The sequence below is a fragment of the Lagenorhynchus albirostris genome, chromosome 20 (genome assembly GCF_949774975.1).
Source record: "Lagenorhynchus albirostris chromosome 20, mLagAlb1.1, whole genome shotgun sequence".
Classification (NCBI taxonomy): Eukaryota; Metazoa; Chordata; class Mammalia; order Artiodactyla; family Delphinidae; genus Lagenorhynchus; species Lagenorhynchus albirostris.
Window position 1 is genome coordinate 39,800,050 of NC_083114.1, and position 27,973 is coordinate 39,828,022.

At 53.3% G+C, this 27,973-nt stretch overlaps 1 protein-coding gene and 1 long non-coding RNA gene across 2 annotated transcripts; one reads left to right on the forward strand and one right to left on the reverse strand.

Annotated features, from left to right (window-relative positions):
- Window positions 1-9,735: 9,735 nt before the first annotated feature.
- On the reverse strand, window positions 9,736-15,411 carry LOC132511328 (uncharacterized). The gene is made up of 3 exons (XR_009537591.1): window positions 15,103-15,411; window positions 13,728-14,959; window positions 9,736-9,899 (listed from the first exon to the last, which is right to left on the reverse strand). It is a non-coding gene; the product is annotated as an uncharacterized LOC132511328 (long non-coding RNA).
- A 192-nt stretch (window positions 15,412-15,603) lies between these two features.
- Window positions 15,604-27,970, forward strand: IGFBP4 (insulin like growth factor binding protein 4). The gene is made up of 4 exons (XM_060132768.1): window positions 15,604-16,194; window positions 23,435-23,592; window positions 24,358-24,492; window positions 26,726-27,970. The coding sequence occupies exons 1-4, from the start codon at window positions 15,825-15,827 to the stop codon at window positions 26,858-26,860; spliced, it is 798 nt and encodes a 265-aa protein (XP_059988751.1). The 5' UTR covers window positions 15,604-15,824; the 3' UTR covers window positions 26,861-27,970.
- Window positions 27,971-27,973: the final 3 nt, after the last annotated feature.

The following is a 27,973-nucleotide window of genomic DNA, read 5'->3' on the forward strand; positions in this document are numbered from 1 at the left end:
AAAAAAAAAAGTCGTTGCCTTTAAAAGATGCTAGAAAAAATAACTGCACAATTAGAGTGACTACGAACCCATCAGGACCACCTCCTTCCAATCATTATTCCCCTAGTTTCAATCCCGACTCAGCAATTTGCCAGTCGTGTGGTTTTGATGGAGGCAGGCTTCTCAGTGTTTTCTTTTCCTCCTCTCAAAAAAGAGAAGAATAACTGTTACCGCAGAGTGGTGTGAGGATTACAGGACATAAACATAAGGTGTTTAGAATAGTAAACTAACAGAATCAGAATCAGGAAGCAGGGATTTTCTTTAGGTTGGCATGACAATTTGTGGATTTAATCCCTCTTTTTTTTCCTTCGAAAAGAAATCAGGTCAACCAATTGTTAAATCACCGCAGAGTATCCAATGCCCACTCTGCTGGCAAAGCCCCAGGGAGGGCCAGTGAGGAGGGGGTGTGTTGTGACAGGAAGTCAAGGATGGAAGTGGCCCATGGACTAGGGTAATTGGAAAAGCCAAAGGAATGGAGTTTTGGCATTGCTCTGGTCCCTGTCCTCTTGGTCTCCTGGCCTCCAGTAGTTTCTGAGTGTTTTCAGCTCCACCCTGCTCAACACCTGCTCTGTACTGATACAGAAAGGCAGCCTCGGGCTTCCCTGGTGGCGCAGTGGTTGAGAGTCCACCTGCCGATGCAGGGGACTTGGGTTCGTGCCCCGGTCCAGGAAGATCCCACATGCCGCAGAGTGGCTGGGCCCGTGAGCCACGGCCGCTGAGCCTGCACGTCCGGAGACTGTGCTCCGCAACGGGAGAGGCCACAGCAGTGAGAGGCCCGCGTACCGTAAAAAAAAAAAAAGAAAGGCAGCCTCAATGCACAGGACCACCAGGGTCTCAGAGCAGTTGTAGGGAAGCCCATCCACATCCAGTAGCTTCTGCCCATCTGGAAGGCTGAGCAGGTCCTAGGCTCCGGGGCCAGCCTGTCATTCTCTGCAGCTTCCCCAAGACAGAGGGTGACCCTGACAGAGACCAGCCATGCCTTCTACCTCTTGGAACACAGAGGCCCCAGGTGGTAAGGGTAGGTGGGCATCCTCCCCCAAGGATGGCAATCCAGCCTCTGCCTCTTGGCCTCCACCTTGTAGCTCATCCTAGCCTGCAGTTCCCTGCAAGACCTATCAGGGGATGAGGCGATGGGAATTTAATAAGCAGCTCCAGCCCTATTTTCTGGTACCCAGCTTTAAATATCCCTGCAGTTTAGCCTGATCCTGACTGTGTGGGTCTTTGTTCCAAAGGCCCTGAAGCAGAACTGGGGAGTCAAAAGGAATTTGGAGTCATACATGCCTGAGTCAGAAATCTCCCTGAGCCTCAATTTCCCCATGTCATTATCCTTTATCAAAGGTACAGAGGGCTAAATGAGATATGGAAGCACCTAAGACAACCTTCCAGTCCTCCAGCCCAGGATGGTCTTGTGGTGGCAGTGGGGGTAGGCTTCTCTTCGGGACACAAACTATTTCTCTTTCAGCCCCTCCTCCTTTCCAGAGCTTATCACAGAGGGTCCTGCAGGACTTGAGGTAGGAGAGGGGGAAGAAGGGAGTCTGGGACAGGTGGCCTGGGAGGCATCGTCCACAAAGAGAGAGTTCTAGGTGCCTGCTAGCCTCTAGTCCTGGGAGGCAAGAAGGGATTGGGGGTCAGTTCCAAGGAGAGAGGGGGCTGCCATCACCCTCATCCTCCCCTTACCCCTCCTTCCCCCAATTCCGCAGGGGCCCAAACTAGATACTCTGGACCTTGCCCCCATCTTTACACCCACCTGTAGGGGCAAAGTTGAGTAGCTGAGTCAGATTCCTGATTTGCTGGGTGTATGACCTTGGGCGAGTCACTCAGGCTCACTGTACCTCCACTTCTTCATCTAAAATGGGGATAATGAGAGTACCTCCTCACAGGGTGGGTAACACATGCAAAGCCCTTAGTGCATTGCTTGGCAAATTAGTAAGTGCTCAAAACATGTTAGCAGTTATTACCTCTACTCCTTTTCAAGACCTTCCTCCCAAATCCTGGTCCATTTTAACAAATCCATTCTTCCAAAACCAATTCAAAATTTCCTTCTTCCAAGGAGTCTCCAGAGAATCTTCTCAGGCCATCTTTTTTTATTGAGGCTCCCTCGAGACCTTTGGAGTACATTTGCATATGCGGATGAGTTCCTTTCATCAGTATTTCTTCTGGGTGTTGTGTGTTTCCTGTCTCTCCACTCAGTGGGGGAGGGGTCTCCATCCTCCCACTGGGAACTCCCCTTGGAAGGGCAGTGTTTCTTTCCTCTAGAATGAAGTTGATCTAGGTGTACTGATATGGAAATATCACTAAGATATATTGTTAAGTTTAAAAAAGTGAGGTAAAGAATAGTGTGTAGGGCATAATCCCATTTGGGTAAATGTTTACGTATGCATTGAAAAACATCTGGAAGGAATTGTAAACATATGGAGGCAAAGGAAAACTTTTCATGTTTTCCCTTCTATCCTATGTGAAAAATTTAAAATTCTAGACATATTATTTTTATAATGTGACAAGTTAGCTTAAATAAGCAAAATTTAAAAGATTTCCCTCAGTAATCATGGGTCTGGGTAATTCTCTGTTTCATTACCTTTTGCCATGTGGCTTTCTAAGTGTTTGTTTTCCTCCATGCCCTACACCCTTCTCACTGCTGTCCCTTTTCCCCACCTCAGAGAACATGGCATACCTGACTATACAAGTTTATGTGAGAATGTGAGCTTCGTAGATAGAAAGGTTTTCAATATACGGGGGAAACTTGCAGTTGATTGAACCCAGTGGTGAAGACTGCAGAAAAACTCAATCTTTGGACCAAATTGAGGGACAGTGTGTAGTGGTGGGAAGTCCTAGCTCAGCTGTGTCGTCACTAGTTGCATGACCTTGGGCACATCTCCTCTCTCTAGGTCTCAGTTTCCCCACCTGTAAACTGAAGCCTATGCCTTCCTCAGTCTTCGAGAGGTGATGGTGAGAATGGGGAGGTTGGTTAGAGGAGGTGAGGCCCAGGTTCTTCAACCCAGAGAAGCTCCATTTTCATCTTCTATGTCCTGTGTAAGATTCTGTGCAAGATTTCATTTGAAAATGATGATCCACTGCTTACATTAAAAAAACAAACGAACAAAAATGAACAAACAAAAACCCTGGGCAAATGATTTTTAAGGGGGGGGAGCCCTTCTTGTTTTAACACTGTGTGATTGCAAATATAACTTTTTGTGCATTGAGTTGGTTTAAATCAGGGTATGTCTGCATCTTTGTCTTCCCCTCCCCCGCCAGTGCCCAGCCTGGAGCTGCACCAGAGCTCAAGCCCACTGGAGTTTACATTTCTATGAATTGTGCTACAAATTATTTATCAGATTCAAGTCTAGTATTATTTAAACACGTACGTTTTACTCGTTTAACAGAGTGATTTTTCAAAAAGCCTAATCAGGGTTTCTCTGGTGGTGCAGTGGTTGAGAGTCCACCTGCCGATGCAGGGGACACGGGTTCGTGCCCCGGTCCGGGAGGATCCCACATGCTGCAGAGCGGCTGGGCCCGTGAGCCATGGCCGCTGAGCCTTGGCATCCGGAGCCTTGGCATCCGGAGCCTGTGCTCCACAACGGGAGAGGCCACAGCAGTGAGAGGCCCGTGTACTGCAAAAAAAAAAAAAAAAAAAAAAAAAAAAAAAAAGCCTAATCAAGTGGGGAAATGTAATATAGCCCCTGTCTGGAGTAGCCTCTGCTTGGAATGATGTCTGTGATGGTTAATTTTCTGTGTCAGCTTGGCTACCCTAGGGTATCCGGTGTTTGGTCAAACTCCAGTCTAGATATTGCTGTGAAGGTATTTTGTAGATGTAATTAGCATCATCTACAACCAGTTGACCTTAAGTAAAAGGAGTAACCCTTTATAATTCCAGTGGGCCTCATCTGATCAGTTGAAGGACTTAAGAGCAGAAAACTGAGGTTTCCCAGAAAGAATTCTGCCTCAAGAATGTAACATAGAAATCCTGCAAGAGTCTCCAGGCTGCCGGTCTGCCCTACAGATTGCAGACTTGTCAACCCCCATAATCGGAGCCAGTTCCTTAGAATAAATCGGATATACGTAAATTTCTGAGTGCCGGTTATGTACTAGATACTATAATAAGCACTTTACATAATTTCCCCCCCGATCTTTACAAAGACCTTTTAAACTGAGAAAACTGAGGCTTGGAGGGGTTAGGTGATTTCCTCAAGATTGTGAATTTCTACTTACCTTTCAAGACTTAGATCCGAAGTCTCCTCCCTTGAAGCTCTTCCTAACCACTCTGGCTCCTCTGTTTCCTTGGCATCCAGGGCATTTCTCTCTATTACGCAGCACTGACCGTGGTGTGCTTGCCTGCAGGGCTCCGTGTTCAGACCACAAGCACTTCTGAAGGCAGGGACTGCCTGCGTCTTTGGAATCCTCGGCACCTTGTACGATGCCCATTATTCCCCAGGAGGCTCTTCGCTAACGGTACTATCAGTACTCTCATTGTCCACCTGGGGGCAGCATACCAGCAGCAAAACCCCTGTTTCAGGAGCGCAGGACTCTGGAGGGCTGGCCTGGCAAAGTCAAACACTAAAGTGAAGGGAAATGCCTCTGCTTGCGCCCCCAACTGGAAGCTAGGGCCCACTGTACCAACCGTTTGCTCCATCCTCCGGGGATTCAGTGGAAAGCTCAGTATCTATTACTGATGTTGGCTGGGCTGCCGTTGGGGACACTGGGACTGTCCTGGAGCATCTGGGCCTGGACTCTCTCCCCAGTGAGGGAGTTGCAGGAAAGAAAACCCAGAAGAGGCAGAAGAGGTCAGCTGCAAGTGTCCCAGGAGAGACTTTTCCTGAGCAAGTCTGCATCCCCATGAGGTGAAAAGGCGAGGAATTCTCCACTAGGGCGAATGAATCCTACTCCTAACTGGAAAGTGGATAAAGTCAGCAGGCCCAGCAATCTCATTCGCAAGCCCTCCTCCTCCTCCGGTTCTCTCAGCTATTCTGTTCTTCCCAGATCACTTTTTTTCTTGGCCTCGCCACTCAGCTTGCAGGATCTTAGTTCCCTGACCAGGGATCGAAACTGGGCACCTCTAAGGATGGGGTGAGGTGGGCGTGTGCTTAGATGTGGTGCTCCTCTATCCACATGCCTCACGTGCGCTCAGCAGAGAGGTGGGACTCGGGTTAGGTCTGTCCTCTGGAAGCAGAGCCAGGGCAGTCCCACGGGGTCTCTGTAGACACCCTCCTACCTCTTTTTCTTGGGGCGACCTGAATACAGAAGGTGTGTGTTGGGGGGTAGTGATGGGGGTACTGGCAGTAGGGAGGAGGGTGTCCACTGATGCCACTCGGAAAGAGGTGGAGCAGATGAAGGAATGAGGGGAACAGCAGGGTATTGCAAAGGACAAATTTTGAGCAAACAAATGAGAGAAGAGAGGATGAAGGGAGCATCTGGAATCATTTATTCTGAGGGGAAAAAAATACTTTCACAGGCTTCACTGACATATGAGAAGTGAGATGTCTAAGATCACACAATTCCCAGACTATTGATGTTCTACTACATACACTGCCTCCTCAAAGCCAATTAATCTCTAACAGTGGATGGTGAGATCTGAAAGGCAGATTTGAGAACATTGCTTCAGGGAGGAAGAGGAAGTAAGAGAGAAAGAGGGGACAGCAGCCATGAAGGAGGGGTCCTCTGTCCTGTCCCCTCAGGGAGATCCAGCTGAGCATAGATGACATTTCCAGATGGACCTGGGGCTCCAGGAGGCCCCTCCAAGCCTATGGGACAAACCTAGGGCACCCATGGAGCCTTCCTCTGCTTTTTGGCCCTGTACTGGGAAGGGGGGTAGAACACAGGATGAGATGAGCTCTTCAGTCCTGGGGAAAGACCCCCAAAGGGAGAGAGATAGGTGGGAGAGAGGGGAGGTAGGGTAGGGGGTCAGTGAACCAACAGTAGATATTCCTGAGCATCTATTATATGCCAGTCTAAGACCACACAGGGATGCGTCGGACACAGTGTCTTACATGTGAGCAGCATTTGTTATGGGAAAGGTTGTAGGGAAGGATGGAGGTGAGGTGCTAAAGAAAAGGAGGGAGGGAGAAAGTAAAGAAACAGGGGGAAGAGGAGGAGAGAAAGGCCCAGTTGCCGATGTCCAGTAACTCACATTCTACTCATGGCAATAGGACAACTAGAAAAATGATGGCTAAAACTCAAGCTCAGCGATAAGTGAGCAGTCCCCAGAAAGAAGTTAAAAAGGGTGTTGAGGGAGTTGCAGGCGGGCTCGGGATAGAGGAGACTGGGTGCCAAGGTGAGTGGACCTGGCTGACTTGTCTGGCCTGGAGGAAACTCTTGCCCAGAGGGTCCCCACCGGTCCCTGACCTCCATGGGACCCCATGTGGGCTTGGCAGCCTTGGACAGCCAGGCTCCTGGAGCCCACCAGTCCCAGTCCCTAGGTATCCAGGGTGGTTCTGGGAGTCTTCATGGCCAGGGTATCCCTGATGTCCTGGGGGTTCTGGAAACCACTGGCAGCCAGGGGGATCAGGAGGCCTGATTCCATCCTATATGTGGAAGGAGAGGCAGGAGGGGTGGAGGTGAACCACAGAAGGGGAGTGTATGTATTTGGGGTGAGGGACTTTTGTAGGGGAAGGCAATGGGGCTAAGCCAGGAGCCCTGATGGGAGTAGAAAGTTATCAGAGGTTTAGAAATTTTGGTCCCAACACTGACCTTGGAGGAGAGAGGTGCCAGAGATTGAGTTCAATCACCAATGACCAATGATTTAACCAGTCATGCCCATGTAATGAAGCCTCCATAAAACCAAAAGGATGGGATTTGGAGAGCTCCTGCATCAGAGAACACTCAGAGTGCTAAGAGAGTGGCTGGGTAGGAGAAGCTCCACCCACCTTTCCCCATACCTTGCCCTATGTCTCTCTTCCATCTGGCTGTTCCTGAGTTATATCCTTCTATAATAAACCAGTAATCTAGTAAGTAAAATGTTTCTCTGAGTTCTGTGAGGTGCCCCAGCAAATTAATTGAACCCAAGGCGGGGCGTCATTGGAACTTCTTATATATAACTGGTCAGTCAGAAGCCCAGGTGACAACCTGAGCTTGTGATTGGCATCTGAAGGTGAGGGGGGGGTGGTATTGTTGGACTGAGCCCTTAACCTGTGGGATCTGATGCCATCTCCAGGTAGACAGTGAGAATTGAGTTAAATTGTAGGACACCAAGCTAGTGTTGTAGAATGTCTTGATGGTGTTGGAAAACCCACACATCAGACTAGGTGTCAGAATTGCAGGGGGCATTAGGGTGGGACCCTGAAAGGCAGGAGTAGGCTGGGGTGTGGTGCTGTGTACCTCTACCCGCATCCATCTGTCCCTCTGGCCGTCTCATCTCTTTGGGCTCCAGACCCTTCCCTCCCTCTCCTAATGCATACTTGCTTGTTTGTTTGCTGGTGCGGGGAGCCTGAGTAGAGGCTGAACGTCAGTGTGATTTGACAAAACATTGAGCTACTAATTTGTAACCTGTGTTCTGGGATATACGTCCTTTCACTTATGTGGATAGCCTCATTTGATACTCCTGATAGCCCTACAGAGTGAAGTAGGGACTGGCATCCCCATTTTACAGATGAGGAAACTGAGGACCATCATGGTGAAGAGACAAGCCCACAGTGCACAGTTAATCAGGGCACAGCTGGGATTTGAACCCCTAGCTCTGACTGCAAGAGCTCTCTGACCTATAGCTTGTGCACCCCAACCTAAGGGCAAAGCTCGTCTCCATTACGGGCTGTCTGGTTTTCCCCTGGCTTTGGGACCAGCTTCTGCTGCTCTTTAGATCGTCATGACTGGGTGGTGGTGAGGAACAGACTGCACAGTTATTGAGGATTACTGGCTCCAAATATCAAGCCTCTGGGAACAGTGAGGGCTGAGGGGTGAGAGCGGGAGGAATACAGGCTTTAGGAGAGAAGAGGATGGGGGTTATGTGAAAGAGGGGATGTGGCGGGGGTGCCAGGTGGAGCTCTATCATCCCCCAAAAGGATTTAACTCACGTTTAGTTCCATGAGACCTTAATCCAGTCTTTTGACTACCTGAAGTCCCATCTATAAAATGGGTTTATAGGGTTACCATGGTGATCAATCATCATCATGGCTAATATGTATGTGTGCCGGGCACTGCGCCGACTGCTCTACATAGATAGTCTCTGTAGGTTCTCGCACAGCTCTCTATCAGGCTGGGCTGGTGTTATTCCTCTTTTACAACAGAGAGCGTTTAAGGATAAGAGGGAGGATGTCATTTGGCTGAAGTCACAGGGCTAAGAAATGGCAAATCCAGAATTCAGTGCCGGCGCTTTGGTTTCAGGCGCTTCACCTCACTAACCTGGCTGGTCATGGCTAATAACTAACACTCACTGGACACTTAATAAGGAGCAGGCAGGCTTCCCTGGTGGCGCAGTGGTTGAGAGTCCGCCTGCCGATGCAGGGGACAAGAGTTCGTGCCCCGGTCCGGGAGGATCCCACATGCCGCGGAGCGGCTGGGCCCGTGAGCCATGGCCGCTGAGCCTGTGCGTCCGGAGCCTGTGCTCCGCAGCGGGAGAGGCCACAGCAGTGAGAGGCCCGCGTACCACAAAAAATAAAAAAATAAAAAAATAAGGAGCAGGCATCACTGTAAGCATTTTACGCAGATACATTCATTTAATCACTATAGCCGCCCTATATAACATGATGGGTGATTAATATGGAAGATGAAGGCACCCAGGCATAGAGAGATGTGCTAACTTATTCTAAATCTACTGCCAGAAGTCCAGTCCAGGCGGGATGACTTGAGAGCTAGGGCTCTTCAAAAAAATAAACAAAAAAGTTTTTTCTTAAAAACATTAAAGTGTAACATACAGAAAAGTGCAGAAATAAACGTTTAGCTCAGTGAACATTCACATAGTGAATACACTATGTAACTAAATAATGAACATTACCTGTACCCCATAAGACCCCTTCCAGTGATTATTCCCACCCTTCTCCCCAAAAGTAACCTGATTTCTAAAACCATAGATTAGCTTTGCCTGCTTTTGAATAAGAGAATCATACAGTATTAATCTGTTTAACGTGCGATTCATCTATGTTGTTGGATGTAGCGATAGTTTATTCAATTATAGATTTATCTATTCTACCATTGATTCCAATGTTGGGCTGAATAATGCCGCTATGAATACTCTTACACGTGTGCTTTGGAATACACACAAATAAACACACACAGACATTTCTACTGGGTGTATTCTCGGGGTGGGATTGTTGGTTGCTTCCAAGTGGTTGTACAAGTTTGTTTTCTTGCCAGCATTGTACAAGAATCCCCTCACTCCACATTCTGGTACTGTCAAATTTAAAATTGTTACCAAGTCTGGTGGAGGATATGTAGTAGTATTCCATTATGTTTTTCCATATGTATGTATTTATTTATTATTTTTTGCGGTACGCAGGCCTCTCACTGTTGTGGCCTCTCCCGTTGCGGAGCACGGGCTCCGGACGCGCAGGCTCAGCGGCCATGGCTCACGGGCCCAGCCGCTTCGCGCCATGTGGGATCTTCCCAGACCGGGGCACGAACCCGCGTCCCCTGCATCGGCAGGCAGACTCCCAGCCACTGCGCTACCAGGGAAGCCCTCCATGTGTATTTATTAAATGAGGTATAACCAGAAGGAAGCACTCTGTACAGCGTCTTGTAACAACCTTGCGAGGCTGGTATGGTTATCATCCCTATTTTGCAGATGAGGGAATGGAGGCCATAGTTACTCCTTTCCCCCTTCCTTTCTTGCAGTCTACTCACTTGTCCTGGGGGGGGTGTGTCTTCCTCACTTTTCCCCAGTGGTGTTGGGATGTTGGTTACCAAGTTTGGGAAGCTCCTCTGACCAGGATATTCTCCTGGGTGGGGAGAAGAGGAAGGCTGGGGTGAAGTGGGTGGGGGTGGGGAGGAAAGAAAGGGTGAGACATCAAGCGTGATGTGAGGGACCAGAGCTCTTGGCTCTGGACGTGGGGTGATGGGGCCAGAAGAGAGGTCTGGGACTAAGCAGAAGGTGCGACCGGGGCTATTTGTGAACTCCTGGTGCTGGTAGGGAGAGGGCGACGCATGCGGCTGGGGAATAGGGCCCCTGTGTGTGTGTGTTGGGATCTCTCTGGAACCCAGGCCCTGTCTCTTGGGTTTTACTGAATCTGAGGGCTCCTCCGTGGGGTCTCTAATCCTAGAGCTCTTTTGGGGGCGATTCTGTGGGGTCAGCAGTCCCTTGGTAGAGTCTCTTTGGGATTTTCTAAGGGGTAGGTAGCACTCTTTCTCCAGGGCCAGGGGAGTAAGAGGCAGGGCTTGGAGTCTTCCAGGGAGTGTGTGGAAAGGACTCGGGGTCTGCTCTGATTCTGAGCTTCTGAGCTATCAGGCCAAGAGGCACCTGGCAAGCAGAAACCTTGCTCTTAACAGGCGTCAGGGGAGGCAGGGAGGATGATTTTCCCACCCTAACATCTGTCTCTCCTGGCCCGGAGTTGCCTCTGTGTCTCTACTTTTGCAAGTGTCTTCTGAATAGATTCGCCCAGGTAGCATCTGCTTTTTCTCCACCGCCCACTGCCCCCATCGCCACCTTCCCTGAGTCTCGAACCCGTGGCTTGCTGGCGATGCTCTGGCAGCAGGGGTAGCATGGCACAGGGGGCTAAGTCTGCAGCAGGCAGTAACTGTACCTCGCTTAAGTCTTGGCTGGATTACTTACTCGCTGTGTGCCTTTGGGTGAGCCTTATCACCTCTCTGGGTGGTGACAGAGCTCTCAAAGAGCCCAGCATCATTCACTCGGCTCATCTGCTGTGCAGGCTTTGAGCAATGAGACAGAGATTTTGCCAGTGCCAGTAAGCCTGGAAACAGTGCAAACTCTGGAGGGTTGGAAGCCATGCCAACACTGGGCCTAGGACCATGTAAAAGAACTCCAGAGGTTCTAGATTCCTAGACTGCTCCAGCTGGAAAGGACTTCACAATTCAATGAGCTCCCCTCCCCCCATTTTACAGATGGTAAAACTGAAGCCGAGGAAGGGCACATGGCCACAAAGCTCGCAAGCAGCAGAGCAGGTTGGACTGGAGGTATGAAACTGGATCCCGGCCAGCCCAATGGCAGATGGGCTCTCCTTTCCCCACTCTCTCCCCTGCCTGGGTGTTCACTTCTGGAGCTGCATGACCTGCGGGAAGGACTCAGGCTCTGTCCTCTGGACCAGACCTCCCTCTGTGCTGTGGAGTATTTGTGGAGATCCTTGCTCTCCTGATCTGGTCTCGCCAAGTGTGGGGCCCTGGTGGGCAAGGAGGCAGCCATACTGAGGTGCCGTTGCTCAGCCCACACCTGGGGCGACTACGAAGGATGTTGTATCGGGGGCTTGGACATCAGCCAACATGGAGGGAAGTTGAGCTCCCTATTTGGTGTGGGCACAGTGGACAGTCCAGGGCAGCCAGACAGGGGCTGGGAAGCCAAAGTTATGGGGAGGCCTGGGGCCCCGTCCCACATCAATGTCCCCTCTGCCCTGATCAGCTTGCACGCTGCACCGTAGTCTTTTGCTCTCGGCATTTGTTTACAATGCTTCCGACCAGCTGTTTCTGAAGGCAGTAAACCATAAGGGTTAATCATACAGACCCTGGAGCCAGGCTGCCTGGGTTCACATCCCTGATCTTCCACTTACTTGCTGTGTGACCTTGAGTAAGTTACATACCTCTCTGTGCCTCACTTTCCCTATCTTAAAAAGGGGATAATGATAGTGACTAACTACTTCATGAGGTTGTTGTGAAGGGGACATAGTGAAGCACTTAGAACATGTCCAGTGTGAGGTCCACGCTCATTAAATGTTAATCTTCATCAGTATGTACACTTTGCCTACTCCATCCTATGAGATGCTCCCTGGGGCAAGCCCATCAGATCGGGGGTTTCCCTGAGGACAGGACTGTGTCTTTCCCTTGGGAATAGAGCTCTTTTTCTTATTGATTATCTAAGAAGCCCAGCTGGAGCCCAGTAGACATTTGATACTGACTTAACAAGGGAGCTAGTGAGGGTGTGGGGTGGAAGAGGCTGAAGGGAGCGAGGCTTTTCACCCCTCCATTAGGAGCATCTTCCTGGCCCCCCTGGGTGTCCAGGAGGTGAGGGACAGACAGGGATGCTGAGGGGAAGGAAGAGTTTCTTTTACCCGTAGAGCCCTGGGCTGGGGAAGACCACAGAGAAGGAGAACCAGGTTTCTGCCTCTGGGGGGTTCCCTGTCGTCAAATAGACGGCAGTCAGGTGGAGAAAACCAATACGCAGCATCTGCTTCTCATTCCTCGGGTTCCAAAGTCCTTTCTCTTCCATTATCTCACTTTTTCTTGCAATCATCCTGTGGGGCAAGCCCAATGATTCTCTCTCTCTCTCTCTCTCTTTTAACAGAGGATGAAAATGACCCTTCAAGACATTAAGTGTGTGTCCAAAACTCCTTTTTAAAAAAATTGAAGTATAGTTAATTTACAAGGTTATGTTAGTTTCTGGTGAACAAAGCTCTTACGTGGCTGTGCTGCTACTCGAACCCAGGTCCAGGGACTCCAAATCCCATGCCCTTTATATACAGCCTCTCGCAGACACCAGCAGGCCAGAGGAGGAGGAGATACTAAACCCAGTCCACTGGGAACTTCTGGTCTGGTGGGGGACACACAGATCCTGCCACCGAGGGATCTCCAGCCACGTGGAGAAGTTAGTTTCCACCAGGGAGGGACAGGAGGGAGCAAACATTTGGTGTCTACTGTTTGCTGGGTACTGCACGGGCCACTCTTTCTTTCTCTCTCTTCCCTCCCCACCCGTTTTTCTTTCTTACCATTTTCCAGGTAAGGACAGGAATAAAGACGCAGACGTAGAGAATGGACTTGAGGACACAGGGAGGGGGAAGGGTAAGCTGGGACGAAGTGAGACAGTGACATGGACTTACATATACTACCAAATGTAAGATAGATAGCTAGTGGGAAGCAGCCGTGTAGCACGGGGAGATCAACTCTGTGCTTTGTGACCACCTAGAGAGGTGGGATAGGGAGGGTGGGAGGGAGATGCCACAGGGAGGAGATATGGGGATATATGTATATGTATAGCTGATTCACTTTGTTATAAAGCAGAAACTAACACACCATTGTAAAGCAATTATACTCCAATAAAGATGTCAAAAAAAAAAAAAAAGAAAAAAAAAGTGAAGCTCAGTGAAGCTCAGAGAGTAACTTGTTTCAGGTTCCCCGGTGACCTTGGCGGCAAAACTGGGATAGAATCCAGGTTAGCCTGATGCTACCTGTGTTTGTTCCTCTAGCATGGAAGACCATTGGCTCAAGGGTCACCTCCTCCATGAAGTCTTTCCACGCCCTGGAGGTCGAACTGACCATTTGTGCCTCTGGCCCTCTGCCCCCTATAAACACCCCCAGGGCACCTGCACTTATTTTATTCATATGTCTGTCTCCCCTCACTAGGCAGTAAGCTCCCTGAGGGCGGACAGTGGTCTCAGCTGTGTCTGGATCCCCTGGATGTAGCACAAAGCCTGCACACAACAGGTGCTCAGTAAAGGTGGGTTGCATGAATGGTGGGGGGGCCTCCTCGTGTTCATTCTCCTGCCTCCCAGGAATTATCCTAGATGGTGATGGGGGTGAGCCCGAGGATGGATTGGGGGGGCTGCTGGGGTAGGAGTGTGGGCATCTGTCTCACCTGGAAACCTGTCCAGATTTCCTACACTCACCTGCATTCATGCTTCATCGCCAGTTCTGCCCTCCTTCCTCCATGTCCCAGTACCTTTATGCCTCCCAGGTCTGCGGTCTCTAGAAGACAAGTCTGGCATTGGGATCAGAACTATTCTTCCTGGTCCCATTTTATTCTCACAAGAGCTTCAAAAGCTAGGCTAGGTGGAGATGACCTACCTCCATTGCAGTTAGGGACATTCGAGCTCCAAGGGGTGGTGTCCAAGTTCACACAATAATTTTGTGGCAGAACTGGGTCCATTGATGGTGAAGGATGGGGAGGGGCCTGGGGGCAGTTTTCTGAATCAGGGACTGGCCAGGCTTCCCCCAGGGACTTGAGGATCCTGGTTCTCTTTACCCTTCTTCTCCAAGGCAGATGGGGCAGAAGAGACCCCAGTAGCCCATGAGATGGCACGGAGAGAATCCCAGAATCTTGTCCTCGGCCATAACTCCCCAGCCCTCCTGCAGTCTTTATGGTTGCCAGTAGGTGCCGTCAGTTTGCAACTTTTGGTTCTGCCCCTGCAGGTCCAGCTTCTAGCTCCTCTTCCTCCTCTCACCTGGACAGTCTGTACTTGCAGAAAGTAGGAGAGGGCCCAATCCCTGGGAGATTGAAAAAAACCCCTGCCCTGGGAGAGGAAGCAGGAAGAGGGTCTCTGATCTGCACTTCAGCTTGGCTGCCCTGCAGCTCTCTAGGCCAAGCCAAACAAATCCACAGTAGGTCACCAGGTATGCCTGGACAGGCGCCGTTACCCTGAAATCAGCTCCAGGATAGCAGGAAGTTTTGTGGGGGAGGATGGGTAAACCCCGGGGGGACCTGAGAGACCACCTAGGAGAGGAGTCCCTTCTCCACATGCTACTCTAGAACCCCTCCTAATCCCGGCAAGACTGAGGCAAAGGGTAGGGGATACAGGCCAACAGGATCTCACAGAGGGCCTAGCCACCCCTGACACTAGCCCAGATAGCTCTGCTGGGTGCATTAGAAAAAGGCACCCCTTTCTCAAAACGCTTGAGTGCCATCTGCTGGAAAGCAGTCACAACAGCTATACAAGTCTACGATGACTACCGGAGAAATGGTGCCCCCTGGAGTTGTGCAATGCGCAATGTGCACTTGAGAGTGGCAATCTCCTCAGCTGATATCCCTCTGGGAGTGGGTCTGGGCAGTAAAGCAAACATCCAGGAAGGCGCAAGCGTCTTGGCACCTCCCTCTCCCGGTGCGAGTTCTGTTGATGCCATCCTGTGTAAGGCAGAGGGGACAGGGGCCCAAATGAACCCTGGGGAGATTGGGGGCAGGGGCAGGTTGGAAGGGGCAAGTGGGGAGAGAGCCTATCAACCTCTTAGGGCCATTAGGCCCTTCTGGGCCCCCTTTCCCCTCCACACCAGACTTGGTCTCCAGCGGCTGAGACTGGAAGCACTGGAGTGGGGTGGGAAGGACTCTGGCCAGGGAGACTGAATCCCCGGAGCTGGGAGTCCGGGCTAGGAGGTCGCCGCGCTCTCAGTGCGGGGGGACTGCGGGGCCATCTCAGTGGGGTCCGGGGAGAATCCTCCCAGGTCGGGGGAGGGGGCCACGGAGCCGCCCCTTCGCTTTCGCTCGCCCTTCGCTGCCCTCCCGGGCTCCGGTTCAGAAGCGCTCTCGGCGCCTGCCGTGGCTTCCAAACTGCGCCGCCTTCTCCTGCGGCAGAAAAGGACTTTCAGATGTAGTAGCGGCGGCGGCGGCAGCAGCGACGACTTAGGACAGCGCCCCCTCCCCCTAACCGCCGCCTCTCCTTCTCCCTCTCCCTGGGCCCCCCTCCCCTCCCCCTGCCCCTCCCCCCTTCTCCCCCCCCCCCCGGGGAAGGCGCTGGGGGTGTGGCCAGGGGCCGGTATAAAGTCCGGGGGAGCCGGTCCCGGGCAGCAGCTCAGACCCCTGCCCCCCTACAGCAAGCCGCCTGGGCCGGGCCGAGGATGCGGCGCAGCGCCAGGCTCGCTCTCCTCCGGCCCGCTTGCTAACTTCCTCGGCTTCGTCCTTGTCCGCCAGCGGAGCCGCCCCGTGTCCCCGCGCCCTCCGGGTCGGGTCCTCCAGGCGCGCCGGGAGCTGCCTCTGTGTCCCCCGCTGTCCGCCCATGCCCCGTCCTCGCCCGGTCATGCTGCCCCTGTGCCTCGTGGCCGCGCTGCTGCTGGCCGCCGGGCCCGGGCCGAGCCTGGGCGACGAAGCCATCCACTGCCCGCCCTGCTCCGAGGAGAAGCTGGCGCGCTGCCGCCCCCCCGTGGGCTGCGAGGAGCTGGTGCGAGAGCCGGGCTGCGGCTGTTGCGCCACTTGCGCCCTGGGCAAGGGGATGCCCTGCGGGGTGTACACCCCCCGCTGCGGCTCCGGCCTGCGCTGCTACCCGCCCCGGGGCGTGGAGAAGCCCCTGCACACGCTGGTGCACGGGCAAGGCGTGTGTATGGAACTGGCAGAGATCGAGGCTATCCAGGAAAGCCTGCAGCCCTCTGGTAAGGTGCCCCAGCCCTTGCACGCCCTCCCTGGGGTCCTCCCCTCCCAGAAGCCCCTTCCCCATTCGGGTTGGCCTGAAAGGCTCTTGAAAATCCCCTGTGAGCTGAGCAGAAGGCAGGTATGTGGCAGGGCCCGACTGGCACGGGACAGGGTCAGCCAAGGAAACTGCTGTCAAGTCCCTAGCAGCCTGTTGCCACCATCAAAGAGGACTCTGTCCCATCCCTCCATCTCAGGGGTGTCTATTTGGGAAGAGAGGTCTCAATGGTAGTCCTGGCTGCTGGGGCAAGCGTGGAAAATTAAGTGACCTGGCCCAGCCCACAGCCTGCAAGTGAGCAGTCTAGGGCCATATACCTGGAGGATGGGGCTGGTGGCAGTGGGGGCTTTCTGTTCCTGATCCAGGGACCTCCCCTCACCCTGGACACAAGTGGAGGCCCCAGGGGTCTGCGAAGCCAGGGCTCGGCCTTTTGACATTGAGGTGGGGTGGAGTGGGACATGTAAATTAGAGTGGCTTTGGTGGTGAGGGGCATCAGAGTGGCCCTTCCTCAAAGCCCCAGGCCGGCTCACCTAGTTTTTTGAGAGGTATTGGGAAGACAGGGGTCTCTCTGCCAGGCCTGGGCACCTCCTCCTGCCCTGGTACACAGGCACCCTGCTCCTTTCTCCTGGCAGGTGCCATTTGAGGTGGCAGAAGAGAAGCAAGTCTTGGCTCCCAGCCCAGAGCTGCAGAAACCTAACGGGACAGGCAGTAGAGAGCGGAGGGATGGGCGGTGGGGAGAGAGAGAGAGAGAAAGGGAGAGAGAGGTTTAGAAGGTCTTTGGCCCTAAACTCATTCTTACACTTTCTCTGTTTCTATTTCTCAGTGAGACTTTCAGTTTCTCCCTTATAGTCTTTCTGTCTCTCTCCTTTCTCTTATTCTTTTGTTCTTTCCTGCTGCGTCTCTCAACCTCTAGTTTCACTAACAACATTCTCAGATTCTCCTTTCCTCAATATCTCCTGCCCGTTATCAGTTTCTTTCTCTTTATTCTATTCCTTTTCCTGTTTTTGTTGCCCTGCTTTGCTCACTTTCATCTCAGTCTCTTTCCGTTGCTCATTCTCTTGACTCTGTCACCGTTTCTCTTTCTGTCTTTGTTCCTGTCTTTCTCTGTTGCTTTCAGAATCTCTCTGTCTGCCTTTCTCTACCTCTGCCTCTGTTTCTTGTTCCCTCTCGGACTCTGTTTTGCTCTCCCTGTGCCTCTGTCTGTTTCTGTCTCTTTTCCTGGTGCTTGAAGCTTCCATTGTTGCAGTCCGGATGCTGGGACTCCGGCCCCAAGCTTCCTGCCCTGGGTCCCAGACCGCTCCACTTCCTCAATCCTCTGCAGCTTGTTAGCCAGAGGAGAGCAGGATGCAGGGAAAACAGGAAGGAGGTGGACCCCAGGGGTCTGGGCCTCGGGCCTCTCTGCCCTTCCTGCTCCTGGGCAGCGAGAGATAGGTCAGCAGAAAACATTCTAGGAGAAATGCCAGCCTGACACCCAGCACATCTGGGAAGCGGGGGTGGGGGGTTTCTGGGGGTGTAAGTCACTCATCCTGGGGCAGAGATGCCAGTGCTAGTGGGAGAGGAGGGGTACTGGTACAGGACCAGACTGGGAGTGAGGGCTGAGCCCTTGGGCTCCCCGGGTATAACGGGTTCCGTTTGCTTCGTACCTCCACCCTCCACCGGCCAGCGGGTATCTGGCACCAGATTAGGATGGCTGGTGAGCTCCTCCTCTCTCACCAACTTGAACGTGGGTCAGAAGAGCCCTCAGTGGGTCTTGGGAACCCCGTCTTCCCTGGCTGGGTAGGAACAGCCCATCCTGAAGTGGAAGAAACTGTTCCCCTAGGAGCTGGGGAGGCATGGTGTGAACAGTTTGTGAGTGTCCTGTGAACATCGTGTACACCAGCCTCGAAAGGCAGCTTTAGGCCCCTGTTGGATTACAGGGCCCAAGGTCTCCTTGCCTTGGCCTCCACCCTTGCAGTGCAGGCAGATATCGGGAGAGGGGAAGGGGAGGTCTGGGGGGCCCTGGGGAAACTAGGTACCTACTCAGCAAGCTGTGTCCATGCCCTCTTACCTCCCAGTCTTCTCAGAAGTACCCCTGCCACGGCCCAGGCCACACTGCACCGCATGAAAGGCGCCTCCTAGAGTTGTGCAGTAGCCCTGCAGGGTGTCTGGTGAGACCAGGTGTCCAGGGCTCGGCCCCTCTCCCTGCAGTCCTCCTGAGCCTTCCACTGTCGATAGGCTACTGTCCCTCCTGCGTCCCAAAGCTTGGGCCTTCTTTTTTTTTTTTTTGCGGTACGCGGGCCTCTCACCGCCACAGCCTCTCCCATTGCGGAGCACAGGCTCCGGACGCGCAGGCTCAGCGGCCATGGCTCACGGGCCCAGCCGCTCCGCGGCACATGGGATCCTCCCGGACCGGGGCACGAACCCGTGTCCCCTGCATCGGCAGGCGGACTCTCAACCACTGCGCCACCAGGGAAGCCCAAGGGCCTTCTTGCCTGGGGAATAGTTGGGCAGAGAGGTCAATCACGCTCTTCTTCCTGCCTTTTCCTCTTGGGGCTGGGCTTCAGCAGGAGACTGGGGAGAGCAGTCACTCAGCGTGCCCCCTCCCTCGGCCTGCTATGGTCCAGAGGCCCACTCTTTGCTCCTGGGGCAGGTATCCCCCATCCCTCTCCCAGCTAACCCCCTTCCCCGTGCCCTCTGCCGTGACCCCCTGTCCCAGCTTTCCAAGCCAGAAAAGGTTGTGGATTAACACAGCTCAGGCCGCCAGAGGTGGGGGCGGGGTGGGACTCGTGTGTCAGAAGTCCACAATCCTGATTCAGTGTACTGACCCTCGACTTGTGGAATCTGGGGGAGTGGACAGTGGGAAGATTAGCGTTTGGACTGGGGAGATCCTAAACTGTGCTCTGGGTCCCTCTGGGACAGGGTTAGGGAACATGCAGGCTGGGTTAATTTTTAGTCAACACAGCAAATATTGTCCCCCCTACTTCAGTACTGGGAATCCAGTCATGTCATGGGAACAGGGCCTTCCCAGAAATTCTGTGCCTTGGGTGAGGGGGGAAGGGGGAGCATGGCTGCTTAACATTTTTTCTTTAGTTTTGGCAAAGCCAGAATTATTGGTGCCTTGGGTATCAGGAGTCTTTCCATTTAAAGACATAGGAGCTGCAGAGATAAGTTCTTCTCCTTTCCTCTAGCCAGACTGCTTCTTTTCCTCATCTAGAAAAAGGGGGGACAGTGGGACCTCTCTTGCAGGGCTGGGGCATCTGGCATGGAGGAAGAGTTCAGTACTGGAGCAGTGATGAGGGTGGTGATGAAGAGGAAGCCGAATGGATTGAAGTTGAAGCTTAACTTCTCTGATGCTGGGGCTTTGGGGGACAGTAGGGCAAGTGAGCAAAGCTGGGGGGACATGCAGAGGAGTGGAGGGGGTAGGGTGGAAGGGCCAGCTGTCCTTCTCTGACTCTTTAGTCTGAGGCCAGCAGCATGGCACAAGGGTGAGGGGGACACCCCTTGAGCCAGACCTCAAAGGAAAGCCTGGTGCCCAGCATGGGCGGTCTTGGCTTCTCCAGCCAGAGTGCAGGGGAAGGAGGAAAAGGCCTTTGTTGTAGGGCGGGTGGGTGACCCTCCAGGTCGTGTCTGGTTGGCTGGGCCCACCTACCTCACAGCCTCACCCTGGGCGTCTTGAGGGGAGTGGGGGCTGGAGTTGAAGGGAAATCATGAGGATGAAATGAGGCAGCGAGGAAGAGGAAATCTTCTAGCTTTGACCATGAACTTTGCAGCCATTGGTGGCAAAGCTGTGAAACCTCTTCTTCCTCTGGGTCCCTGCCCTTCCTCTGTGGCTGGAGCAAAGACCAAGGTCTCCCCTGTGGCTGGATGTCGTTGGCCGAGCTCCAGCGGGGCAAGAGGAGGTGACCTGGCCACCTTGGAAGCCCCGCCTCCCAAACAAGCCTTTCAGATGTCGGGAGGTCCGACCTTTGGTGGGGGGCGGGCAGGTTTGACTCGGCTCCCGCGCAGAGGGGAACCCACCAGGATTGCGAGTTTTCCAGAGGGTGCCACCTGGGTGAGCAGCACGAGAAGGATGGACCCCCTGCATGAGCAGGGAAGTAGCAAGAATTTCGCCAGTTTTAGAGATGGGGAGGTGAACGTTCTTTTTAGAGACTCAGGGCGATGACCCTCACCCTCCCAAGCCTAGTGCCTAGGGCGGATCCTGGGGTGGGGTCTCAGTCTGCCAGTTAAACAAGACTGGGCAAAAAGAAGTTACAGATTAAGTGGAAAGTCAACAGCCGGGGTGCAGTCACTGTGCTGTGGCCAGGGCAGGGTCAGGGCGCCTGGGTGCATGTGGGTGTGCACGCGTGGACCAGTGTGTGTCTGGACACGTGATTGTTTGTGTATGTTTGTGATCCTTGAGTCCCAGCCTGACTGTGTCTGAGTTGGCAGATAGGGACATGGTCCGCGTACCCCTGCCCCTGAGAGAGGCAGTACGGAGCCACTCTCCCTGTCTGCCGTGTTCTACTCTAAGCTGAGACACAAGCCGCAGCTAAGTGTGCTGGGTGGTGGGGAAACCAAAGTGGGGGAGGCCGGGCAGGCTGCCTGCTGATATGCCCCATGTGACGGGAGCCCTGCTGATACAAGAACGTGAGCTATGTTTCCAAGCTCGCCCTATGCCCTGCGCGTCCCCGGCGTTCAGCGAGTGGACCCAGTTGTCTTCCTTCATGGCACGTCCTAAATTAAGGGATGATCATTCCAAATATCCTTTAATAATCCCCCATGTAGCACAGGGAGATCAGCTCGGTGCTTTGTGTCCACCTAGAGGGGTGGGATAGGGAGGGTGAGAGGGAGAGGCAAGAGGGAGGAGATATGGGGATATATGTATACGTATAGCTGATTCACTTTGTTATAGAGCAGAAACTAACACACCATTGTAAAGCAATTATACTCGAATAAAGATGTAAAAAAAAAAAAATCCCTCCCCCGAGTGTTTTTGTGAACTTGACTCATAGAAACACAATGTTGGAAAGTAGTCGAATTTCTACGGCATATCTCTCCGGGTCCTTGAGACCTCTGCCACCCTGACGTGCCACACCTCCAGGGCAGAACTCTATCTCCTGAGGCAGCCCCGTGCATTAGAAAACTCTTCCTAGGGAACCTAAGAACATCTGGCCACTTACCAAGAGGGACAAGTGTCACTGTGCACAGCCGTGCTTTCCTTTATGGTCATGAAAGGAATGCAAACTCGAAGGAAGAACAACAAAACCTTTCCGGTTGAAGGGGGCCCTCAAGGTAGTGTCGTGGGTTGTGTCAAATGAGCCCCTGGGATCCTTAGAGCCTTTCCAGGTAGAATGGTGGCCCCTTTGTTCTAAGCTCGCTCCGCTTCTGTGGTTCCAAGACAAATCTCTTAATTCTTTTAGGTCTTCTATTTGCTTTCTCTCCAATCCCCAGCTCCAGCCTACACACCTGCAGTGCTGTGACCCCATCCACTAGTCTTGTGGCTTTGGGCAAGGCGGACGCAGTGATGGCGGGGGGTGGTCACTGGCCAGCCTGGGCCTTCTTAGCCAGAAGCTTCCTTGGGAAGGTCTTCAGGGAAGAGCTTGGATCTCAGGTCTTCTCTCTGGTTCCTGCCTGGGGGCTTGGGGTCTATCTTCCTATGGCCCCCTTTGCACAATCCTGGTCTTCTGAAATTGATCTGCCCCTTCTTTTGCTGCCCACACCAGCTGGGAAATCTTGCTGTCGTGGCTTCTCCTTGGTTGACCTCCGGGAACTTGATCTTTTGGGACAGAAGTCCCCTCCAGACTGTCCTTCTTGGGATGTTAAATGGGCAGAAGGAGGGATTATATCTCTCTGCTTCATTTATTCCTTCCCTCCGTTGCTTTTCTCTAAGCCAGCCCTGCATCAGTGACAAAACCTCTTCCCATCCTCGGTGACTGAATTTTAGACATAACCTTTGGTGTGGAATCTTGACAAAGACTTTCTGGGGGTCTAGATTCCTCCTGGCCTTGTTTCCCTTTATCCACGTGCTTCCCCCTGGACCCCCAGAACTAGGAGAATAAAAAGAGAACTAACCCCCCAACTAACTTTGGCTCGGCAGAAAAATACCATTTAACCCAGAGGCAGCTCTGGGACCGCTGCCATCATGGAGGAACCTGCTAACTCCTCAGGAAAAAAAACCCTGATGCAAACCAGATGTAACCTTCTGTCCTGCTGCCAACATCTGGAATGCTGGCAGGGGCTCTGCACTCAGGCCGGCAGCAAGTTGCCAAACCCGAGCATTTCAGAGGTGGCTCTGATCTGCAGAGGGATCTTGCGATCTCTTTGTCCAGCTCAGCCCTGTGTTCTGGTTTTGGCCGCCTGGATGGAGGAGCGGCGGTTACAATTCTGGGACTTCTGGATGGGGTCTTTCTGGAGTTCGGATAGAGCCTTTAGGAGAGCCCAGGGAAAGCGCGGTGGTTCAGCCTCACCACCCCCATCTCCGCGTCCCCGGTGCCCTGGCTCTGGGCAACAGATGTGCACTTTGGATGGGGTCTGAAATGTAAGGACGGGAGACTTTGGGGTGGGGGTGGGGGCTGAAGGGATGTGTGAGGGTGTTCTCTTGGTCCTGGAGCCACACAGCGTCTCAGACACACGCACACACACACACACACACACACTCACATGCAGGCATACACACCCACTCCCACTTCTCCTGTGCAGCCAGTGGAGAGAGTTTTGGGGCCAGATTTCTCATCACTCATGGAAACTTTGATTCTGGCCATTTGGAAGAGGGTCAGCAGAGCCGACAGCCCTGGGGATCCCCTGGCTGGCTCAGCGAGATGCTGAAAAGAGTAGGAAAGGAGAGAGGAAGAAAGAGCAGACCGGGAGGGGGATGGTAGGAAGAACTGAATGCAAGGGGGATGAGATTCGGTGTGGGGCCCCCTGCCTGCCTGAGACCTCCCTGCAGGGCCCAGGGGACCCTCCTGCTGTCTGGGCAGCTGCAGCTGGTGACTCATCTGAGGGCTGGACTGGGTGGAGTGAGGGACAAATCAAGGACTTCAAGAAGAATATTCTCCTGAGGAGATCCTGGGGAGTGGGGAAGAAACCGGGGTGCTGCTTTCATTTCTTCGCGCCCCCCAGAGCCCCTGCTCTTCCCCAGCGCCAGGCTGGAGAATCCCTAAGAAGGAGAAAGCAGGTGGGAGGCTGGGTTGCTGTGCTGCCTTGTCCTTTCCCATCGCTGACCTTTCCCTATGTTGGCCTGATTGCAGACAAGGACGAGGGTGATCACCCCAATAACAGCTTCAGCCCCTGCAGCGCCCATGACCGCAGGTGCCTGCAGAAGCACTTCGCCAAAATTCGAGACCGGAGCACCAGTGGGGGCAGGATGAAGGTCATCGGGGTCCCTCGGGAGGAAGCCCGGCCTGTGGTGAGGATCTCTGACCAAATGCGCACGTGCGTAGGCACACACACCACCACCATCACCAGACCTGGACAATGTCCATTCAGCAAACATCCTTTAGGTGTCTGCTGTGTGCAAGATGTACCTAGCGTGCGTCATCAGGACCCAGGAAGTCCTCACTCCTCTTCTTGAAATTCCTTTCCTGCTCACCAGTTCTAGACACTGGGATAGCTGAAGTTATCGTTAAACACTGAGACGCTTCCGTACTGGTCGGTGAACAGCAGTGGCCCCAAGCCTCCTGATGTTTCTTGGCCCTTCCCAGGGAGTCCCCACCCCAGAGCTTCTCAGGAGCTAAAGGGTTCATGCTGGCCGTAGCAGGGAGCCTTGGGACCCTGCTCCAGGGTCTGGCTAATGTCCGTGCTGGTGGGTGTTTCTGATGGATCCGTGCCTGGGTCTTACAAGTTTTTAATTATATGATTTCATCCATCACTCCTGTTTAGAAATCATCCCCTTCCTGTCCTTCACCATAGATTTCCTTTCCCCACAAGGTCCCTTCACATCATAGCCCTCCTTTTTAGAAGCCCTTTGGCTCAAGGCCCTCTCTTCAATGTCCCTCTGTTCTGCCCGCCAGTGTCCCCTGAGCCCGAGCTCCTCCTTTTACCTCGTTGGGCCCTGCTCAGCTTCCAGGCCTTAACCCTCCTTTCAGAGCCCGCAGTCCTGATTTGACCCCCAGCCCCGGTCCTCCTGCCTCTCTCCCTTCTGCTGAGCAGTTTCATCCTCCCCCTCCTCCAGCCCCAGGGCTCCTGCCAGAGTGAGCTGCACCGGGCCCTGGAGCGGCTGGCCGCCTCGCAGAGCCGCACCCACGAGGACCTCTACATCATCCCCATTCCCAACTGCGACCGCAACGGCAACTTCCACCCCAAGCAGGTGGGTCTCCATCTCCGCTGACTTGGCCCGGCCTCAGCTCCAGGATGTCCAGGATGGAGGTCTCAGGAAGGGGGGAGCTCCTCAACCCAAACCTAACCCCTTGGACCCTCCCCAAACCCTCCCCCAACCTCAGGACCTCAGCTCATTTTGCAGATGAGGAGACTGAGGCCCAGGGAGGGGTAGAGGCCGGCCCAGAGTCACGGAGCGAGTTAAAGGTAGACCAGTTACCCTGCCTCCCCGTCCAGGCTTATTTCTATGACCTCTGTAGTCACCATCTGTGATGCAGACCTGGCATTCCTGCCAACCTCTGCCTCCAACCCTCTCTCACTCTCCTTCCTCCATTCCTGTGAGTTCTCCTTTGTCCCTGGATGTCTGAGGTTTCCACGTGTGGCCTGTGGGATCTTAGTTCCCTGGCCAGGGATCGAGCCCAGGCCCTCGCAGTGAAAGCGTGAAGTCCTAACCACCGGACTGCCAGGGAACTCCTCATGGCTGAGGTTTCATCTGGGAATGGAGGGGCTAGGTCTTGAAGAGTTGAGGAGGAAACTCAGCCTGCCCCTTCCCCCAGGCTGAGCCGCCAAACCACTTGGGGTTCAGCCAGGCTGGAGGTGAAGCCAGACCTGACGGCTGGAGACGGGAACTTTGGGTGCAGCAGAGGAAGGACAAGGCAGAAGACAAGACAGGAATGCAGAAACCTCTGTACCTCCTTACGCCCTTAGAACATGGGCTCTTCTGACAAGCCCCCAGGACGCTGGGATGGTCAATGAGGTTGGCCTGCTCCAGCCCCATCTCTGGCCTGTCTCAGTCGGGCTCACTCGGAAGGGTGGCATATCTGGGCAGGACACTGGGTGGGGTGCCTCGTGCTGGGTGTGGCCTGGATCTCCTCCAGCCCTTGTGGGTGTAGGCACACACGTCCTCCCACTCCGTGCTCTACAGACGAATCCACAAGGTGGACCACCACTCAGCCAGAAGGGGCCTAGCTAGGAGGAGAAAGGCTGCTCCCGAGTCTGCACACCCCAGGATGGCATGAGGAGGTTATGAAGAGGTGTGCAATGGAGGAGGACCACAAAGGTCTCCCCGCCAAACCAACGCCAAACCTCCCTCCAGCCTTTATCCCAATACCAATTTTATCCTTGTCCCAATTTTTCTTTTTCCTTTTTTTTTGACCACGCCGTGTGGCTTGTGGGATCTCAGTTCCCCAACCTGGGCCCTCCGGCAGTGAAAGCAGAGTCCTAATCACTGGGCCGCCAGGGAATTCCTCCTTGTTCCAATTTTTAAAAACTACCCCCCCCACCCGTTAAAAAAATCAATAGACTTTATTTTTTAGAGCAGTTTTAAGTTTACAGAAAAACCGAGCAGGAAGTACGGCGCTCCCATCTACTTTCCCACCCCCAGCCTCTCCTATTAACATGAGTGTGGTACATTTGTTACAACTGAGGAACTAAAATTGATCATTAGTTATTAACTAAAGTCCATAGTTTACGTTAGGGTTCACTCTTTGTGTTATACATGTTTATGTGTTTCCTTCCCCCCGTTTTTTATCCCACTGAAAATTCTGACACTTGACCCTTTATCTTCAGGCCAGTTCTGACCCTTGAGACAACCTTCACTCCAACTCTAACCCCGACTCTGAAATACACCTTTACCCCCTACTTTTCCTCCTCCCCCGTCTAATCCCTACCCAACCTTTAGCCCAACTGCTTTCATTGTTCTGACCTTGACCTCTGTCTCTATCCCAATTCCGTTTCTGACCTGGGCTCTAAGCCTCACCCCACTCAAGTTTGAGTCATAATTCCCAGTTCAACTGCAACTCTCATGCTGATCCTACGCTAACTTCAATGTGGATAATCACAATCTTAACCGTAATCCTATTCTTAGAGTCCCAACACAATCAGAGCCCAAACTAAAACACAATCAGAACCCAAATTAAAGACTTCTCCAACCTGAACCCTAGCCTTTCAAATCCAGCTGCACCTTTCAGCTCCACGGATCCAGTCTCCCCTCCAGGTAGAGGCTATAGAACTGCCTCAGGACCCTGGCTTCGGGACCTTCTGCACCAAAACTGTCTGGACCTTTCCTTCTCGGCCAACTTTACTCCAGTGAGCTCAGAGGACCCATGTTCAAGAGAGCCTGTGCCCTCAGGAGTCCATCTTGGAGCCACTGTCTGACTTGGGGGCTGGGCTGGGACCGGGGCCAGCTGCCTGAGATCTGACCTCTCACACCCTTGTCTTGGCAGTGCCACCCGGCCCTGGATGGGCAGCGCGGCAAGTGCTGGTGTGTGGACCGGAAGACGGGAGTGAAGCTTCCGGGGGGCCTGGAGCCGAAGGGGGAGCTGGACTGCCATCAGTTGGCTGACAGCTTCCGCGAGTGAGCCCTGTCAGCAGGCGGGGGGCTCCCTGCCCCCTGCTGCCCCCTCCCCTGGAGGCTGCAGAGCTGACCTGGAGCCTGGGTCTGAGTCCTGGCCCTGCTTCTGGCCCAGAAGTTTCCCTTGGGGTGTGTTTGTGTGTGTGCGTGTGTGCTTATGAGCATGGGTGTGCCCTTGGGGTGAGCCGAAGCCTAGGGGTGTCCTTTGGGCTTAGATAGCCTGAGAGAGCCCTGGTATGTTTCCAAATTGATCCTGGATTCATTCAGCCCTTCCGCCATCTATAAACACTTCTTGACCACATACTACATGTCAGCTGTAGTGTTCAGCCCTGCGGGCTCTTATTTTGACTCCCTCTGATTTAGACATGTGAGGCCACCCTCCTATAAGGTGAGCACAAGTCTGTAGGAGAAGAAAAGTCCCAGTCCCATAATGAGGGGAGGAAAATAGACATGTACCTTGACCGTTGTCCCTCCCCTTAAACCAGTCAGAGGGTGGAGGCCATAGGGAAAGTGTGGGGTAGCAGATGACTCAGTGGTTAGGAGACCGACTGAGACCCAATTCCAAAGCTAAAGCCTGCCAGGCTCCCCTTTACTCCCCCCCAGGTCCCTCCAGGGGGAAGGACCTGCAGGGACAAGCCCACCTTAGCTTTGTTGCTTGGCAACTGAGACCCTGCTTTGGGGGAGGGAAGAGGTCAGCGGAAGGCCTGCAGGACAGAGGGCTGGGGAGGTGGGGCCCATCTCTGAGCAGTCAGGGGAGGAGGAAAGAATGCACAGCTGGACTGCATGTGCCTGATGGAGAAAGGAAACCACATGCTGGGAGGTGAGGGACTTACCTGGGGTCCTGCTTCCTCCCCCATTTGTGGTCACAGCCAGGAAGTCACCAGGATGACTCCATCCTTCAGTGGCTCACTGTCTGTGGCTCTGCCTCCCTCCCCACACCTCCTTCCCTGGACCTTCCTCCCCGATATTTCCCTACCCACTGGGCATTTTCTGGCTTGACTGGATGGAAAGAGACTTAGGAACCTACCAGTTGGCCATGATGTCTTGTCTTTTTTTTTTTTTTTTTTTTTTTTTTTTTTTTAACAAAACAGAACAAAACCAAAAAAACCGTAGACAATGG